This window comes from Nicrophorus vespilloides, unplaced genomic scaffold (genome assembly GCF_001412225.1).
Source record: "Nicrophorus vespilloides isolate i.1.1-1 unplaced genomic scaffold, Nicve_v1.0, whole genome shotgun sequence".
Classification (NCBI taxonomy): Eukaryota; Metazoa; Arthropoda; class Insecta; order Coleoptera; family Silphidae; genus Nicrophorus; species Nicrophorus vespilloides.
In genome coordinates, this window is record NW_017095778.1 from 198,791 (window position 1) to 217,768 (window position 18,978).

General features: G+C 33.2%; 5 protein-coding genes and 2 pseudogenes across 6 annotated transcripts in view; 6 read left to right on the top strand and 1 right to left on the bottom strand.

The window, feature by feature from the left end:
• Positions 1–18,978, bottom strand: part of LOC108563284 (DNA-directed RNA polymerase III subunit RPC5) — a 37,527-nt gene that overhangs the window by 7,398 nt on the left and 11,151 nt on the right. The window lies entirely within an intron of this gene.
• LOC108563263 (cytochrome P450 9e2-like) lies at positions 707–2,604 on the top strand. The gene is made up of 4 exons (XM_017921892.1): positions 707–1,005; positions 1,136–1,296; positions 1,356–1,675; positions 1,737–2,604. Exons 1-4 carry the CDS (start codon positions 806–808, stop codon positions 2,565–2,567), a joined length of 1,512 nt encoding a protein of 503 aa, XP_017777381.1. The 5' UTR covers positions 707–805; the 3' UTR covers positions 2,568–2,604.
• On the top strand, positions 3,124–5,005 carry LOC108563275 (annotated as a pseudogene).
• Positions 5,164–6,755, top strand: LOC108563298 (cytochrome P450 9e2-like). Its single transcript, XM_017921933.1, has 3 exons — positions 5,164–5,953; positions 6,012–6,482; positions 6,547–6,755. The coding sequence occupies exons 1-3, from the start codon at positions 5,182–5,184 to the stop codon at positions 6,720–6,722; spliced, it is 1,419 nt and encodes a 472-aa protein (XP_017777422.1). The 5' UTR covers positions 5,164–5,181; the 3' UTR covers positions 6,723–6,755.
• LOC108563177 lies at positions 7,823–9,194 on the top strand (annotated as a pseudogene).
• On the top strand, positions 9,562–11,299 carry LOC108563185 (cytochrome P450 9e2-like). Its single transcript, XM_017921795.1, has 4 exons — positions 9,562–9,758; positions 9,812–10,752; positions 10,813–11,070; positions 11,127–11,299. Exons 1-4 carry the CDS (start codon positions 9,694–9,696, stop codon positions 11,297–11,299), a joined length of 1,437 nt encoding a protein of 478 aa, XP_017777284.1. The 5' UTR covers positions 9,562–9,693.
• Positions 11,576–18,547, top strand: LOC108563208 (cytochrome P450 9e2-like). 2 transcript variants are annotated; one of them, XM_017921835.1, is made up of 4 exons: positions 11,576–12,071; positions 12,131–13,080; positions 17,832–18,089; positions 18,148–18,547. In XM_017921835.1, exons 1-4 carry the CDS (start codon positions 11,854–11,856, stop codon positions 18,315–18,317), a joined length of 1,596 nt encoding a protein of 531 aa, XP_017777324.1. In that variant the 5' UTR covers positions 11,576–11,853; the 3' UTR covers positions 18,318–18,547. The 2 variants fall into 2 exon arrangements, with proteins under 2 accessions (XP_017777324.1, XP_017777319.1); XM_017921830.1 differs by lacking the exons at positions 17,832–18,089; positions 18,148–18,547 and adding exons at positions 13,139–13,396; positions 13,453–13,761 and having other exon boundaries at positions 11,580–12,071.

The following is an 18,978-nucleotide window of genomic DNA, read 5'->3' on the forward strand; positions in this document are numbered from 1 at the left end:
AACTCAATTACTAAAAAAAAACACATATTTTTGTAAAGATGTAAGTTTGAAATGAAAGTAAAAACAAAATATGAATAAGTAAATTTATGATTGCAAAAACTCGATGTTGTAACATATTGTGATATAACTATTAGAAAAAAATTGAAACAAACAAATATATAATCTTAAGGATTCTAAAGGGCTAATATATGGAAATTAGCGTTTAACGATTATAGATGCTTTGCTAGATTTGAAACTGAGAAAAAAAACAACAACAACAATCTGTTCTTAAACTTTCTTGTCTCGTACGTATATTTATGGTAAACGTAATGGTAATAGGGATGTCGATGTGTTTTTTGTGCCAAAGAAAACAAAAAAATATAAAAATAATTGGTAATATTCGTAAATGTGTGAGTGTAAAACAAAAGGAAACGTTGATATTTGCTGTCATTAAAAGAAGATATTATATTATAAATGTGAAAATTAACAATAACTGACCAAAAGTTGTTTGCGTTTAAAAGAAAATAAATATTATATGGAGATGTATTATTATTATGTATTGTTCTGGGGTTTGTTGTAATAAATACAAATAAAAGATATATTTCTTTAAGAAATGAAAACAATAAAAAATATAACAAAATTATTTGCAAGTTATTATTACATAAAAAAAAAGCATTAATGGTTGAGTAAATTGATAGTAAATTGTTATTGATTATATTTAGTTTTGTTTTATAATTTTTTTATGCAAAGGTCATTCTTGATAAGAATGATATCGCATCTATAAATTGAACAGCGTTAAATGAAAACAGCATATTAATGCTGAATTATGATCGTGTTAAGTTTACTTTTGCTCGTTATAACTTTGTTCATCATTTTCGTGAAGAAGAAGCAGAATTATTGGAGAGATCGTAATGTGCCTCAAATGAATCCAGCTTTCCTTTTTGGAAATTTAATTAACGTGATGCTCAAGAAAGAGAATTTCCAGACATTACTGAATCGAATGTACAATAATCATCCAAATTCAAGGTATTTACCTAATTCTGGTTATTCCTAAAAATATATTCAATACACTATACCTCTATGTATATTTCGTATAGCAAAGGGAGTAGTCATAAAAAAATATGTTTGTTGCATAACTTTCGTATGATTTTTTCAGATATGAAGGAGTATACCAAGCTATATTACCTACATTGTTGATCAAGGATCCGGAATTGTTGAAGCAAATGATTGTTAAGGATTTCGACCACTTCATGGATCACCATCTCTTCGTGCCCAGAAGGGATCCGCTTTGGGGTCGCAATTTGGTTGCTTTGAATGGTAAATTGAACTAGAGGATTCGAATGTGGCCGTAACAAATTGTATTTTTTTTTTCAAAGGAAAGGCATGGCAGGATATGAGGTCCACTCTGAGTCCTGCTTTTACTTCGAGTAAATTAAAGTGCATGTTCCCTTTAATGTCGGAATGCGCCGAAAAGTTTATTGACTATTTCCTGAAGATGAACAAAACAGTGGTGAGCATCGAACTAAAAGAGGAGTTTTCGCGATTTGCAAATGACGTGATTGCAACCTGCGCCTTTGGTGTCTCCTGCAACACTATCGAAGAAAGGACTAACATCTTTATGGAGATGGGAAAACGGGTCAGCGTGTTACCAAGCTTCAAGTTCTTTGGAACTGCTTTGTTTCCTGGTTTGTTTCATGTAAGAATATTCGGTTTGTGTTTTTTGTGGTGAGAATGAATTGATTTTTGAATTTCTGCAGAAATTAGGAATTACCTTGTTCGATCCGGAAGTGGGCGATTTCTTTAAAAATATCGTTATGGAAACTATAAAAGTTAGGGAGGAACAGCGCATAGAAAGACCAGATATGATCCATCTGCTTATGCAGGCGAAAGCGGGAATCCTGGATGGTGATGGAGATAAACCTCCGAAAACTGCAATCAAGAACGAGGATATCGTGGGGCAGGTTTTGATTTTCTTCTTGGCTGGTTTCGATTCCATCTCCACGCAGATGACTTTTAGCGCTTACGAATTAGCCTTAAATCAGGATGTGCAGGATAAGGTCTTTGCGGAAATCGTCGATGGTTTGGAGCGGAATGATCAGAAAATCGATTACGAGATGATTCAATCGTTGAAGTACTTGGATATGGTCATGATGGAAAGTTTGAGGAAATGGCCTGCGACCGGGGGTGGCGATAGGCTTTGTGTTAAAGATTACAAAATTCCTGCTAAATTGCCAGGCGAGAAGGATATAATCATCGAAAAGGGAACGCCGATTTGGTTGCCAATTTCAGCGATCAATCGAGATCCCAAATATTTCCCAGATCCTGATAGATTTGATCCCGAGCGATTCAGTGAAGCCAACAAGGATAAAATAGTTGCTGGTACTCTGCTTGCCTTTGGATTTGGACCAAGAGCTTGCATTGGAAGCAGATTTGCGATAATGGAAATGAAAATCATGCTGGTCAATTTACTGAAAACCTTCAAGTTAGTAAAAGTCGATAAAACTCAAGATGTCATTAAGTTGTCCTCGAAGAGTTTAAACAATGTTATGGATGGTGGCCATTGGATTGGACTGCAAAGGAGAAATTGAGTGTATATTTTATTTATACAGTATTTAGTCAAATAAAAATTCAATAATAAAAATAAAAATGTATTTTTTTTCTTTTATTGAGATACGATTTCATCCAGATCTACAAAGAATTTCCGGAGAAAAAAAAATACTGTTTTACTATATCCTGCAACCCAAAATTCTCGCAAGAGATGTATTGCTGATGCAACAAAAACATGATTCTAGACTCGTGCATTTACTGGAAATGAGAGCACATAGTCTACCCATTTTATTACACATAATTCGACCTGAAGAGATTCAATGAAGACAAAGAAGATGAAATTAAACCTTACACGTTCCATCCTTTTAGCCTAGGACTTAAAACTCGTTTAGGTGAGTTTGCGATGATTGAATCATTAGATTTATTTCATATTGAGTAATTATTGTTTATATTCTTCAATATCTCTATGTATCAGTTGACTTTTTTTGTAATTATATATATTTATATTCTTTTTATTTATTTTTTTTTTGTACGACTGTTGCAATAAACATTATTTTTATTTATTGTTTATATATTTTGTTTTATGCAAAGGTCGTTTTTGATAAGAATTAAATCGTCGCTATAAATTGAACAGCGTCAGATGAAAACAACATATTGATGCTGAATTATGATTGTGTTAAGTTTTCTTGTGCTCATTATAACTTTGTTCATCATTTTCGTGAAGAAGAAGCAGAATTATTGGAGGGATCGAAATGTGCCTTAAATTAATCCATCTTTCCTTTTTGGAAATGTAATTAACGTGATACTCAAGAAAGAGAATTTCCAGACATTATTGAATCGAATATACAATAATCATCCGAACTCAAGGTATTTACTAAATTCATGTCTTTCATAAAAAGAAAATTATTTTTATACTCATTACGCTATACTTGCACACTATACATATTTCGTGTCGGGTAGAAAATAGTCGAATTTTGTAAAAAAATATGTTTGTTGCATAATTTTCGTATGAATTCATCAGATATGAAGGATTATACCAAGCTATATTGCCTACGTTGTTGATCAAGGATCCGGAATTGATGAAGCAAATGATTGTGAAGGATTTTGACCATTTCATGGATCACCATGCTTTTGCCCCCAGAAAGGATCCTCTTTGGGGTCGCAATTTGTTTGCTCTGAATGGTAAATAGTACTAGAGAATTTGAATGTGGCCGTAAGAAGTTGTTTTTTTTTTCAAAGGGAAGGCATGGCAGGATATGAGGTCCACTCTGAGTCCTGTATTTACTTCCAGTAAATTAAAGTGCATGTTCACTTTGATGTCGGAATGCGCTGAAAAGTTCATATACTATTTCCTAAAGATAAACGAAACCGTAGTGAGCATCGAATTAAAAGAGGAGTTTTCACGATTTGCAAACGACGTTATTGCAACTTGCGCCTTTGGAGTCTCATGCAACACTATCGAAGAAAGGACCAATATCTTTATGGAGATGGGAAATCGGGTCAGCGTGTTACCAAGTTACAAGATATTTGGAACTGCTTTGTTTCCAAGTTTGTTTCATGTATGAGTAGTCGGTATGTGTTTTTTGTGCTCATAATTATTTGCTTTTTGAATTTCTGCAGAAATTAGGAATCACCTTGTTCCACCCAGATGTAGGCGATTTCTTTAAAAATATTGTTATGGAAACTATAAAAATCAGAGAGGATCAGGGCATAGAAAGACCGGATATGATCCATCTTCTTATGCAGGCGAAAACGGGAACTCTGCAAGGCGAAGGAGGCAAACCTCCGAAAACTGCCATCGAGAACGAGGATATCGTGGGGCAGGTTTTGATTTTCTTCTTTGCTGCTTTCAGTTCCATCTCAACGCAGTTGACCTTTAGTGCTTACGAATTGGCCTTAAATCAGGATGTGCAGGATAAGGTCTTTACGGAAATTGTCGATGGTTTAGAGCGGAATGATCAGAAAATCGATTACGAGATGATTCAATCATTGAAGTACTTGGATATGGTCGTGATGGAAAGTTTGCGTAAATGGCCTGCTACCGTAGGTGGCGATAGGGTCTGCATTAAGGATTACAAAATTCCTGCTAAATTGCCAGGCGAGAAGGATATAATCATTGAAAAGGGAACGCCTATTTGGTTGCCGATTACAGCGATTAATCGAGATCCCAAATATTTCCCAGATCCTGAAAGATTTGATCCCGAGCGATTCAGTGAAGAAAATAAGGATAAAATAGTTGCTGGTACTCTGCTTGCTTTTGGATTCGGACCAAGAGCTTGCATTGGAAGCAGATTTGCGATAATGGAAATGAAAATCATGCTGGTCAATTTACTGAAAACCTTCAAGTTAGTAAAAGTCGATAAAACTCAAGATGTCATTAAGTTATCCACAAAGATTTTAAACAATGTTATGGATGGTGGTCATTGGATTGGACTGCAAAGAAGAAATTGAACGTATATGTTATTTTTATAATCAGAATTTAGTCAAATAGAAATTCAATAATAAAAACTATATTTTTTCCTTCTTTTGAAATACGATAAAAATATGTTTGTGATAAATCGAAGTCATTCGTGTTTCAGTGCGTTTAATGTATAGTTTTATTTGAATGTAATTTTATTAGTTCTTTATAAATTTTAAAACTGTTCGATCGCAATCATGAATATTGTTAACTCTTTGTTTATTTTCTTGTTTATTTGTTTGCATTCAGTTGTATGTTACATCTTCTTACGTAAATTTACATCTCGAAGATATACCCATAAATGGAGTAAATACCTGAAGTTCCTATTGGGCAACCAAAGATTGAAAACATTCAAGAATGTGCCAATGAATGATATCATCCAGATCTACAAAGAATTTCCGAAGACTAAAATCAACTGTTTTTACAACATCCTGCAACCCACGATTCTCGTAAGAGATGCAGCGCTAATCTCAAAAATCGTGCAAACCCAATCCGATTACTATGAAGAGCTATTCCACCCATCCGATCTTAATGCGAAAGGCGTGCAATCATCGAATCACTCGTTTTTTCTTAGACACCTTCCTGCGCATTTTCCTCATATCAAAAAGTGCGTTACACACGTGTTGGAGTATTTGGAAGATTGCGGCAGTACAGATTTGGACACAAAACAATTGTTTTCGAATTTTACTAGCGACGTGCTCATCTACTCGATCATGGGAAGACGTTTCAACTCGTTCAATTACGTATTCACTCCATATTTCCTGCTCGTATCGGAGATGCCACGATACGAAGATATTGGTTGCCTCAGGTACTTTTTCTCGAAGACTTTCCCTCGGCTCTACAAATTTCTTGGACTAACAAAGAAAAATGATATGGTCTTGGAATCGGTCAGAAAGTTCGTCGAGGCTCGGAAATACGAGAAAAAAATGGATAATAATTATATACATTTTTTGATCGATTCCCAAAAAGGTGCGATTAAAAATAAAAAATCAAAATCTTATTAAATAAACAATTTTTCTTTTTGTAGAATCAGGAACGAAAATAGACTTGGCTCGACACGTACTCAATCTCTACATGAACAGCTTCGAAATTTGTACAAATTTGATGTCCTTTATGGCTTACGAGCTGGCTATGAATCCCAGGGTGCAGCAATTCCTTTACGATGAGATCGAAACGGTGATGTTGCAGAGCGACGGTGCGCCGGGATGCGAGGAAATCATGATGATGGAATATCTTCATATGGTCGTTTCGGAGACTCTAAGGAAATGGCCTGTCGTACCTGCTGCTACCACTGTCTGCACTAAAAATATGATTCTAGACAATAGCGTTTTCTGGAAAGGAGAGCACATCGTCATACCCATTGTAGGATTACATAGAGATCCAAAGCATTTCCCGAATCCCACAGAGTTCGACCCGGAGAGATTCCTCGAAGATAAAAAGGATGGTATTAAACCTGATACGTTCCATCCATTCGGTCTAGGACTTAAAAATCGTTTAGGTAAGTTTGCGAAGATAGATTCACTACATTTATTTCATATTTAAATTAAATTATTTTATTTAAGGATCATCTCTTGCTTTCATCCAAATCAAAATCCTCTTCGTTTATTTGCTATCTAAATTCGAATTTTTGCCAGTCCCATGTAATATCAGTGATGAATATATTACCAATAAAAAGACTTTTAGTTTGGGGCTTCAACACCGGAATAAAATTAAGTCAAACGATCAGGTCCAAGTTTAATATATATAGTTTTTTTTTTAAATTCAAAATTTTTTGTCATTTTCATATAATGTAATATTTTAAACGAATTGATAAATAATAAATTAATTATTAAATTTTGTTTTAATATGACACACATATGCGATAGTAGGAAAATACTGCCAGCAATATTTGAAAGGAAAATAATACGAAAAATTCTAAAGTTACACTACAAATATTCCTCTGCTCAACTCTACGACCTTGTTCCCTTCCCCAGCATTACAGACTTCATAAATACACTCCAAGGAAAACTAGCTCTCAGAATTCAAATACACAATCATCACATACTTTCTCTATTCAAACTTCCTCCCAGTAGCTATCTCAGGCTAAAACCAAAAATTAAAATGGGGAATAGCTAAACTAGTGCAGAATCTTGAATCTGATGTTCCCATTTTCAATGATCTTACTGAAAACATTAGCCCATTCTTTCTGTGATATTCCATATTCCATTTTCTTTCTTATTTATATTTCTTAGTGTCTATAAAATGTGTAATCTTAATGTTTTCTAAATGTGTACTTGTCTAAATGTGTTCTCTAAAATTTCTATTCATATTCTAAACACTTCCTGATTTCAAGAATGTTGTGTTTTTACTCTAGAATGTGCTTCTATCCTACAATGTTATTATTATTTTTTTTTTAATACCCTCAAATATAACCCTTAAACTGCATGCTGAAAGAGCTTAGGCTTAAGCAGTATGAATACTATGCAAAATTCAAACATGTAAACCACTTTATATATGAATAAAACATTTGAAACTCTAAACTGCCAGCAATGCGGTTAAATAATCTCCGTTGCATTCGAAAAATGCTCGAAGTAATTTTAAGTTTTTTAATTTTATCGATATTTATAATATATAAATACCGAAAAAGGAATATTAGATTCAGCAAGAATTCGATTCCGGTATTTGGAAATGTTTGGAGAACGATTTTCAGGAAGGTCAGCTTTTTGAATAACTTCGTCGAACTCTACAAGGAATTTCCCAACGAAAGTTTTATTTATTTCATTATTTAAAAAATATAATTTATTGATAATGATTTCTAGTTTTAACGCAATAAATATATTCAATCAGACTTCTTTCCCAATGAGAGATTTGGAGTTGATTAAACTTATAACCGTTAAAGATTTTGATCATTTCTTGGATCATCGCCACCAATCAAGTTTTTCTCAAATCAATCCGCTGTTTTCCAAAAATTTGCTTCAATTGAGCGGAGATGAATGGAAACATATGAGAGCGACATTGAGTCCGGCTTTTACCGGAAGCAAGATTAAAGCAATTTTTGTTCTGATTGCGGATTGCGCAAATCAGTTTACCGATAACTTTGTGCACAGCGGAATCCTCGAGATTGACGTTAAAGATGTTTTCACGAGATTCGCAAACGATGTAATTGCCACGTGTGCTTTTGGCATCAAGTGCGATTCTATTAAAGATGAAAAAAACGAGTTTTATGTGAAAGGAAAAGATGCTACCAACTTTGAGGGCTTTGATTGATGAAGTTCTTTATTTTCAGTTCGTTTCCTAAACTTGGATTCGAAGTATTTCCCCAGTCAACTACCTCGTTCTTCTTGGATTTAATTAAAGATACTTTGGAGTACAGAGGAAATAATGATGTCATAAGACCAGACATGATTCATCTTTTGATGGAGGCTAGAAAAGGGAAGCTGAAGTATGAAGATAATACAGAATTCAATTGGTTCAATTGGTCAGAGTGAAATTACTGATGAAGATATTGCCGCTCAAGCTTTCATATTTTTCTTTGCCGATTTCGAAACCACTTCTGTTATCTTGAGTTTCATGGCTAATGAGTTAGCTATTAATATGGATGTTCGAGTTAAATTACAAGAAGAGATTGATGACGTGATGGCGATTTGCGATGGAAAACCCACGAAGCGGTAACAAAAATGAAGTATTTAGATATGATTGTGTCAGGTAATACTATTCACCAAATCAAGTTTTAAATTTATAACAGATTTATGTTTAAAGAAACTCTTAGGAAATGGCCTGCAGCTCTTGTAACGGATCGTGAATGCACCAAAGAATACAAGATGCAAGGAACGGCTGGCAAATACACTTTACAAAAAGGAGACAACATTACCATTCCCATAGTTGGATTACATAGAGATGAGAACTATTTCCCAGAACCGGATACATTTGATCCTGAGAGGTTTTCAGATGAAAACAGAAGGAATATTAGAGCTTACAGTTATCTACCATTTGGAGTTGGACCACGAGCGTGCATCGGTATATTTTGTTGATTTTCCTTTTTAAAATTTAATAGTTTTTAGGATCTCGTTTTGCTTTGCTTGAAATTCAAATCTTGTTCGTTTATTTACTTTACAAGTTTGATCTGGTCGTTACCAAGAAAACGTCAACTTCTTTAAAATTATGCAAGAAGACGTTGAGGATGTTACCTGAAGGCGGATTCTGGGTTGGAATAAAAGAGCGACAACTATAAACTAATATAATGCAAAGTTGTACAAAAAAAAACTTTAAAATAAGATGTTTTTTTTTTTATAATTCTGAACTTTTACAAAAAAATACAAAAAGAAAACATTTGTCTGTATCAAATAACACTTTATGCTGTTAAATTTTTACTATATAATAAATGAGAAATGAATTTTAAGAAATAACAAGTTGGTAATTTTGTATTGATGGTTGTATACAATAAAATATGATGAAACTGATCAATAATAACATCATATTTGTGTTATCTGAAGTGCTGTATCTAGTCAATTAAATACATTTAGATAGAAAATATAAAATAAATAAAGTGTTTACTTTTAATATTTTCTCTTCGCGAAATGTATTCATTAATATGTTTGTTGCTTGCATTATTGCTACTATTGATATTCTTAGTATATCAATTCACAGTTAAACCATTGTCGTATTGGAAGGAAAGGAATGTTTTGTGCAGCAAAGATCCGGTTCCGATATTTGGAAACGCTTGGAAATGGATGTTAAATAAAATCAGTTTCTTAGATAACTTCGTCGAATTTTACAATGAATATCCCAATGAAAGGTAAACATATTGCACAATATTTTGCAATATTTACAAACTTTTGTATCTCTTAGTTTCAACGGAATTTTTAACTTCAATCAACGTTCTTTACTGGTCAGGGATGTGGAACTTATTAAGAAAATCTGCGTTAAGGATTTCGATTATTTCATGGATCACAGACATCAACCAAAATCGGACTTGGATGCGCTTTTCTTCAAAAATCTGATCCAGTTGACCGGCGACGAATGGAAACAAATGAGGGCAACTTTAAGTCCGGCTTTCACGGGAAGTAAAATGAAAGGAATGTTCGTATTAATCTCTGAATGCGCTCAGAAATTTACTGAGAATTTCGGTGAAACCGGAATTGTCGAAACTGACGTGAAAGATCTTTTCACGAGGTTCACTAATGATGTTATCGCAACGTGTGCTTTTGGAGTTCAATGCGATTCCATTAAAGATCGTGAGAACGATTTTTATATGATGGGTAAAAACGTGACGTACTTTGAAGGTCTGACGCTGTTCAAGTTCCTTTTATTCAGTTCGTTTCCGAAAATGTTCAAGATTTTCGGTTGGCGCATTTTTGAACGATCGTCGACTTCATTTTTCTTCGATATAATTCGAGAAACCATGGAGTATAGGATAAGTAATGGAGTTGTTAGACCGGATATGCTTGATCTCTTGATGGAGGTTAGAAAAGGGAAGTTGAAGCAAGATCAGCAAGAGGATCAACCGGATCAAGGATTTGCTGCGGTTGAAGAATCTCGTACTGAAATACGGGAAACCTCGCAGAAAGGAATCACTGATGTTGATATTGCGGCTCAGGCTTTTATATTTTTCTTCGGCGGTTTCGAAACTTCTTCCATCATTTTAAGCTTCATGGCCAATGAATTAGCTATCAATGTTGATGTTCAGGAAAAGCTGCAAGAAGAGATCGATGATGTTATGGCAAAATCCAATAGGAAACCCACTTATGAGAATGTTTTAGGCATGAAATATTTGGATATGGTTGTTTCAGGTATTTATAAAATACTAATAATTCTTATGGTTTAAACAATTTGATTATTTTATTTTTCAGAAACTTTGAGGAAGTGGCCTCCGTCTCCTATAATAGACCGTGAGTGCACCAAAGAATATAATTTGCAAGGAAATGGCAGGAGTTACACTTTAAAAATAGGTGATAACATTACGATTCCGATAATTGGATTCCATAGAGACGAAAGGTATTTTCCTGAACCCGATAAATTTGATCCTGAGAGATTTTCCGATGAAAACAGGAAACATATCATTCCTTACACTTACATGCCTTTTGGCGTCGGTCCAAGAGCGTGCATTGGTAATTGGTTAATTTTACTAAATCAGACTTTAAGTACAAAACGTTTCTTTTTTTAGCATCGCGATTCGCTTTGCTAGAGATTAAAGTCTTGTTTGTCTATTTGCTGCACAAATTCGATTTGGTCGTCACCGAGAAAACATCCGCTCCAATAAAACTATGTATGGGTACTTTAAGAGTGCAGCCCGAAGGTGGATTCTGGGTAGGCATGAAACAAAGAACACTTAACTGAAAATCAGAGAAAAATAATTTTACAAATACATTACTTCTTCTAAAATAATATATTCTTCTAAAATAGTATAATATAATTAGTTTAATTAGTAGTTTAAATACACATTAAATTAATTGTTATGAAAATATGCAATGAATAAATAAATAGATTCTGATTATGAATAATGTCAATACTTTCTAGTCGAACAAAATATTTGCATATAGGTTTTTTCCATTGATAATAACATTTCTAAATAAAGAAATTTCTTTATCATTGATTTAATATAAAAGACTTTTCTGCAATGGAAATATAATGTAATTTTACAAAATGTTATCAAACATTGGCGTAAACTTATCGCATCCACTCAGTACATCTTGAAAATGAGATAAGATTAATAAATCGATGCTGATTTGGAATATGTTTTGATGGTTGTATATAACAGAACATGAATTACGCACTTAAAAAATAATGTGTATAACGGTACTTTATCTATAGAAGTAGACGACATATATCATCACTCGTGTTATAACCGCGCTTGTTGATTTTTGTTGTGTGATTGATTAATTCATAATAAAATGCATTTATCAGTTTACTTGATTATAATTGTATTGCTATTATTGGGTTTGCTAATATACAAATATGCATTCAAACCTTTTTCGTATTGGAAAGAAAGGAATGTTTTGTACAGCAAGGATTTGATTCCCATGTTCGGAAATACCTGGAAATCGACATTCAAGAAAATAAGTATGTTTGATAATTTCATTGAATTGTACGAGGAGTATCCAAACGAAAGGTATTTATTGAAGATTCGTTAAAACCGGTTTTGTTAAAATTAAAAATGTCTCTGTTTAGCTACAACGGTATATATAACTTCAATATGTCTTCGTTGCTGGTCAGAGATTTGGAAACGTTGAAGCAGATCTGCGTTAAAGATTTCGATTACTTCACGGATCACAGACATCAAGTGGTAAGTGGACTGGAAGAGCTTTTCTTCAAGAATTTGGTTCAACTTAATGGTGATGAATGGAAACACATGAGGGCAACTTTGAGTCCGGCTTTCACCGGAAGTAAGATGAAGGGTATGTTCGTGATGATCTCGGAATGCGCAAAGCAATTTGCAGAGAATTTCGTTGATCATAGAGATGAAGTAGCTGAAATCGACATGAAGGATTTGTTCAGTAGATTCACCAACGACGTGATCGCGAGTTGCGCGTTCGGCGTTCAATGCGATTCGATTAAAGATAGAGAAAACGACTTTTACATGATGGGTAAAGACGCTATGCAATTTGAAGGTTTCAGATTATATAAATTCTTCCTGTTCGCCGTGTTTCCCAAGCTGTTCCAATTCTTTAAATGCAGGGTCTTTCCGAAGACAACCTCTGACTTTTTCATGAACATTATTCAAGAGACTTTCGAATATAGATCAGCTAATGGTGTTGTAAGACCCGATATGCTTCATCTTCTTATGGAAGCTAAGAAAGGAAAATTGAAGCACGAGGACAATCAAGATGATAAAGTGGATAAAGGTTTCGCTGTCATCGAGGAATCTTCAATTGGAAAACGGGAAATCGTGCAGAAAGAGATCACGAACGAGGATATTGCAGCTCAGGCGTTCATATTTTTCTTCGCCGGTTTCGAAACTGCCTCCGTTATTTTAAGTATGATGGCCAACGAACTAGCTATTAACGTCGATGTTCAGGAAAAGCTGCAAAAGGAAATCGATGATGTCATGGAGGAACACAATGGAAAACCAACGTACGAAGCTGTTATGGGAATGAAATATATGGATATGGTCGTTTCAGGTAATTTTCATTAACTATTAAATAATTAAAGAAATTAATTAAACTGTTCGAATTATAGAGGTTTTGAGGAAATGGCCTCCAGCGCCTATCACAGATCGCGAATGCACGAAAGAGTACACGCTGAAAGGAAAAGGAACTAGCTACACTTTGCAGAAAGGAGAAAACATCACCATACCAATAATAGGATTGCAAAGAGATCCACGTTACTTCCCAAATCCAGATAAATTTGATCCAGAGAGATTTTCAGATGAAAATAAGAAAAATATTATTCCTTATACGTACATACCTTTCGGCGTTGGACCTAGAGCTTGCATTGGTAATTTACATTATAAAATTTGAACATATTTACAAACATTTTAAAATTATTTTTAGGTTCTCGCTTCGCTTTGATGGAAATCAAACTAATGTTCATTCATTTGCTTTCCAAATTCGATCTGGTCGTGACTAAGAAAACTGCAGTGCCTTTAATATTATCTAAGAAAACGATGAGGGTTCAACCCGAAGGTGGCTTCTGGGTTGGCATGAAACAACGTCAAAAATAAAATAAAAAATACGTATCTTACCGTTAATCGTTATTTTTAAATTAAAACATGAGATAGGAGTGATGATTAAGTTGCATAATTTAAGATTTGCATATTAAATAAATTTAATAGATTGATTTGTATATATATTGTAATGTTATATAATAGAATATTAATTAAATCTGTAATTTTACTCAAATAATCGATTTCATGTTATTTTTTTAATTATTATGAGATTTATATCAATTTATTATCAAGTTCTCTTTGGTCCTAATTTATACAACTTTCGGGTTTATCAACCCCCACATTTGTTTTTGGCTTTTGAGTATTGAATCAACGACCTTTCGTATCAGATTTTTGTGATACCTGTTTATGTTAGTTCATCTAAATGTAGGTGTCGTGTCTTAAGCTATCCCAAATCGACGAAATCTGACCTGGACACGTCATAAATTATTAGATATTCTAGTGAAAATTTATGATTTATTTGATTGAATTCTGAAAACCTAATAAATTGATGTTGTGTATAAAATAAATAAAAAGAACTTGTTTTTTAATTGAATTTAACGTAAAAAATTCAATATAAATAAATATTGGGTGAAAATTAATGTGACATTGAATTATACATTAATTTTTATCTTTAAGTGTATTATTCAGTCTGAACAAAGCAATTAACATTATCGTATTAATCTGATCAATAACAAGATAGAAAATGTATTTTGTTATAACAATAGTAATGATTATATCAATACAAGTTATATACAAATATCTGATAAAATCGCAATATTATTGGAAAAAAAAGAACATCCAATACAGCAAACCGATTCCGATATTCGATAATTTCCCGAAGAAAGGTTAATTAATCCTTGAGTATATTCGTCGTTACAGAAAAGTGATTGTGTGTTTTCTTATTCGCTGCAGTTGCAACGGCATTTGCAATTATCCCTCTTTACTTCTCAGAGAATTGGAAGCGATCGAGAACATCTTCTATAAAGATTTCAAGCATTTCATGGACCTCAAACAACTATCTAACTCTAAGAACTTCAATGCAATCTTTACGAAAAATCTGCTACATCTGAACGATGATGATTGGAAAAGAATGAGGTCGATTCTGTGTCCGGCTCTTGTCGGAAACAAATTGAAAATGTTTGAATTGATCTGTGAATGCGCCGAGAAATTTACGGATAATTTGACCAAAAAAGGAGAAGTGGAAATAGACTCTAATGATCTTTCCAGTAGGTACTTTAGCGATATTGCAACTGAATGCGGTATAGGCCTTAAATGTGATTCCACCGAGGATAGAGCGAACGGTTTTTACAAGAGTTGCATTAAGATGTCACAAGGTGAAATAAATAAATTGATTAAGTCCATTCTATTAAATGTTGTTCCAAAGTTGAGCAACATTTTAGGAATTGAACTCACACCAAAGTCGATAACTGCGTTTTTAGAGAACGCGGGAAATGGATCTATAGAGTACAGATCGAAGAACTGTACGGTAAGCTGGGATTACATCAATCTGTTGATCGAGGCTAGGAATAAGGAAAACATTAATACAATCATCGCAGCTGAAGATAACGCTGCTCAAGTCTTCATATATATGTTCGCCGGTTTCGAGATTTCTTCTATTAATTTATGTTTCATTGTTAACGAATTGGTGATCAATGTAGATGTGCAAAATACGTTGCAGAAAGAAATTGATGGTGTAATGAAGACATTTCACTGAAAACCCACTTTTTATGCTGTTTTTTCTATGAAATACTTGGACATGATTGTCTCAGGTAACTTCATGTTAAAGAATATTATTATAAATTAAATATTTAAACATTTTCAGAAACTTTAAGGAAATGGCCTTCTAAATTTATGATTGATTGCGAATATACCAAACAAAACTCGTTTGAAAGTAACGGGAAAATATGCACTTTGGTGACAACGTTTTCATTCCCATAATTGGATTGCACGGGGATGAACAGTATTTCCCGGAATCGGAGAAGTTTAATCCTGAAAATTTCTCTGATGAGAACAAGAAACGTATTGTTCCTTACTCGTTCATGCCATTTGGCGATCAAATTATTAATAATGTTTTCTTATATTTTCTTTGATTCTAGAATCACAATACGCTTGTGAATACAAATGAGAATACAAATTCTCCGATAATATTATCTTATGAGACTATGAGAATGCAAGCAGATGGCGGTTTTTTGGTTGGAATCAAACCACGAAATAAATAAATTTTACTCTTGCAAGAATGTTAAAATATGTAAAGATTTAAGTGTTTTTTTATATAACACTTTTATATTTTATAGTCTGTGCAAATCTAATGAAAATAATAATAATATATATATAGTTATAGTATAATTTTAAGGCTTAAAAGTAGTAGATTCAATAAATAAATATATTTATAGAAGTATTTAACCGAAGACACATCCGTTCCAATTACACGATGTGATGGATCAAGTAAAAGCTTGAGAAACACTGCGTTAAAGCTGATTAACTAGATGTTCACAAATGAATTAGAATTAATTTATTTAATAATAATTTATAAAATTCACTTTAAAATTATTGTAATGAAAATATGCAATCAATAAAAATAATTGAAATTTAAGTTGGAAAGAAAAATGTATATATTTGCATATAATATAAACTATTCTACTGAGGAAAGATGATTAATGAACAATTAATCAATTATTAATGAACAATAAGTTTACTTATAGAAAATTTAATTATATTGTAATTGATATAAATAAATCAATGTTGAATTTGTTTTGATGGTTGTATATAACATAATATGAATCACATACTTGAAATTTAATTGACCTCTAAGAAAAACTTATCTCATTAGTTATTAGTTAATTATAAAATTGGATAAGATAAGTTCTCACTTGTGCTATAACCGTGCTCGTTGTTGTTTGTCGTCTGATATACTACAAAATATTATTTTTTGCAATTGACAATAATATGAATATATCAATTTACTTGACTATAATAGTATTGTTATTATTGGGTTTGCTAATATACAAATATGCAATTAAACCATTTTCGTATTGGAAAGAAAGGAACGTTTTGTACAGTAAAGATTTAATTCCTCTATTCGGAAATACCTGGAAATCAACGTTCAAGAAAATAAGTTTCTTCGATAATTTCATCGAATTGTATAAGGAGTTTCCAAATGAAAGGTAATAATTGAATATTCTATGAACCGCTTTTGATAAAATTGAAAATTTCTCAGCTTCAATGGTATATACAACTTCAATCAGTCTTCGTTGCTGATCAGAGATTTGGAAACGTTGAAGCAGATCTGTGTTAAAGATTTCGATCACTTTACGGATCACAGACATCAACCGGGAAGCAAACTGGATGAGCTTTTCTTCAAGAATTTGGGTCAATTGAATGGTGATGAATGGAAACACATGAGGGCGACTTTGAGTCCGGCTTTCACCGGAAGTAAGATGAAGGCAATGTTCATGATGATCTCGGAATGCGCAAAGCAATTTGCAGAGAATTTCGTTGATCGTACCGATGAAGTGGTTGAAATCGACATGAAGGATTTGTTCAGTAGATTCACCAACGACGTGATCGCAAGTTGCGCTTTCGGCGTTCAATGCGATTCGATTAAAGATAGGGAAAACGATTTTTATATGATGGGTAAAGACGCTACGCAATTTGAAGGTTTCAGATTATATAAATTCTTCCTGTTCACTGCGTTTCCTAAGCTGTTCGAATTCTTTAAATTGAGGGTCTTTCCGAAGGAAACGTCTAATTTTTTCATGAATATTATCGAAGAGACTTTGGAATATAGAAAAGCTAATGGTATTATAAGACCCGACATGCTTCATCTCCTCATGGAAGCTAAGAAAGGAAAATTGAAGCACGAAGACAATCAAGAGGATAAACTGGATAAAGGTTTTGCTGTCATCGAGGAATCTTCAATTGGAAAACGGGAAATCGAGCATAGAGAGATTACTGACGTTGATATTGCAGCTCAAGCGTTCGTATTTTTCTTTGCTGGTTTTGAAACTTCCTCCGTTATTTTAAGTTTGATGGCAAACGAACTTGTTATTAACGTTGATGTTCAGGAAAAATTGCAAAAGGAAATAGATGATGTTATGGAAGAATATAGTGGAAAACCTACGTACGAAGCCGTTATAAAAATGAAATATATGGATATGGTCGTTTCAGGTGTTTTCATTAACTATTAATTAATTAAAGAAAGTAATTAAACTTTTCAAATTATAGAGGTTTTGAGGAAATGGCCTGCAGCTCCTGTTACAGATCGAGAATGCACGAAAGAGTACACGCTGAAAGGAAAAGGAACTAGCTACACTTTGCAGAAAGGAGAAAACATCACCATACCAATCATAGGATTGCAAAGAGATCCACGTTACTTCCCAAATCCAGATAAATTTGATCCTGAGAGATTTTTAGATGAAAATAAGAAAAATATTATTCCTTATACGTACATACCTTTCGGCGTTGGACCTAGAGCTTGCATTGGTAATTTACATTATAAAATTTGAACATATCTACAAACATTTTAAAATTATCTTCTTAGGATCACGCTTCGCTTTGATGGAAATCAAACTCATGTTCGTTCATTTGCTTTCCAAATTCGATTTGGTCGTGACCAAGAAAACTGCAGTTCCTATAACTTTATCCAGGAAAACAATAAGGGTTCAACCTGAAGGTGGATATTGGGTTGGAATGAAAAAACGTCAACAATAAATAATTAATTATAGAATCTAATGATTTGAACATTTTTTTGGTACACACTGTTATTATTTATTGAAGTAATTGTGATGAAAACAGTAACAATAATTTCAATAAATTGATAACTTATTATCACAAGGACCTGTTGTGTTGTTGCCTGGGTTAAAAGATACACGGACAGTTGCATTGGTTTAATCCAGTGATTCCCAAAGTGGTCTATATCGACCCCCAGGGGTCTGAAAAGGGGTTGCTTAGTTTATTTTTTGTTTATTTTATATTACCGTATATTATATATAACAGATACAAAATTTTATTTTGAGTAGTTTTAATTTATATTCAATTAATAAATGTATAAAACTTAACATGTGTTTTTACTTTAAATTTTTAACACTAAACTTCACTACAGTTAGAAATTTACAAAAAAAATAATGTCAGGTAAGTAAGGGGTCTACCCAAAACTGAAAAACATGGCAAGGGGTCTACGACACAAAAAAGTTTGGGACCCTCTGGTTTAATCGATGTCTTTATTGCTTAGAAATGCTTGTGCTTCTACTGTCTGTTAGCTGCTTACTAGTTATTGCTTAATGTGTAACTTTGGTTGCTTACTTAGACACAACAATACATTAATTAAATTACATATCGCATTGTGCTGAAAAAAGCGCGATCGATAATCTTA

Coding starts and splice junctions, on each gene's coding strand:
- LOC108563263 (XM_017921892.1), top strand. CDS start 806: ATGATCGTGTTAAGTTTACTTTTGCTCGTTATAACTTTGTTCATCATT. Junction 1,297..1,355: donor CAATTTGGTTGCTTTGAATG/GTAAATTGAACT, acceptor TTTTTTTCAAAG/GAAAGGCATGGCAGGATATG. Junction 1,676..1,736: donor TGTTTCCTGGTTTGTTTCAT/GTAAGAATATTC, acceptor GAATTTCTGCAG/AAATTAGGAATTACCTTGTT.
- LOC108563298 (XM_017921933.1), top strand. CDS start 5,182: ATGAATATTGTTAACTCTTTGTTTATTTTCTTGTTTATTTGTTTGCAT. Junction 5,954..6,011: donor TTTGATCGATTCCCAAAAAG/GTGCGATTAAAA, acceptor TTCTTTTTGTAG/AATCAGGAACGAAAATAGAC. Junction 6,483..6,546: donor AGGACTTAAAAATCGTTTAG/GTAAGTTTGCGA, acceptor ATTTTATTTAAG/GATCATCTCTTGCTTTCATC.
- LOC108563185 (XM_017921795.1), top strand. CDS start 9,694: ATGTTAAATAAAATCAGTTTCTTAGATAACTTCGTCGAATTTTACAAT. Junction 9,759..9,811: donor AATGAATATCCCAATGAAAG/GTAAACATATTG, acceptor TGTATCTCTTAG/TTTCAACGGAATTTTTAACT. Junction 11,071..11,126: donor CGGTCCAAGAGCGTGCATTG/GTAATTGGTTAA, acceptor TTCTTTTTTTAG/CATCGCGATTCGCTTTGCTA.
- LOC108563208 (XM_017921835.1), top strand. CDS start 11,854: ATGCATTTATCAGTTTACTTGATTATAATTGTATTGCTATTATTGGGT. Junction 12,072..12,130: donor GAGGAGTATCCAAACGAAAG/GTATTTATTGAA, acceptor GTCTCTGTTTAG/CTACAACGGTATATATAACT. Junction 13,081..17,831: donor TATGGATATGGTCGTTTCAG/GTAATTTTCATT, acceptor TTCAAATTATAG/AGGTTTTGAGGAAATGGCCT.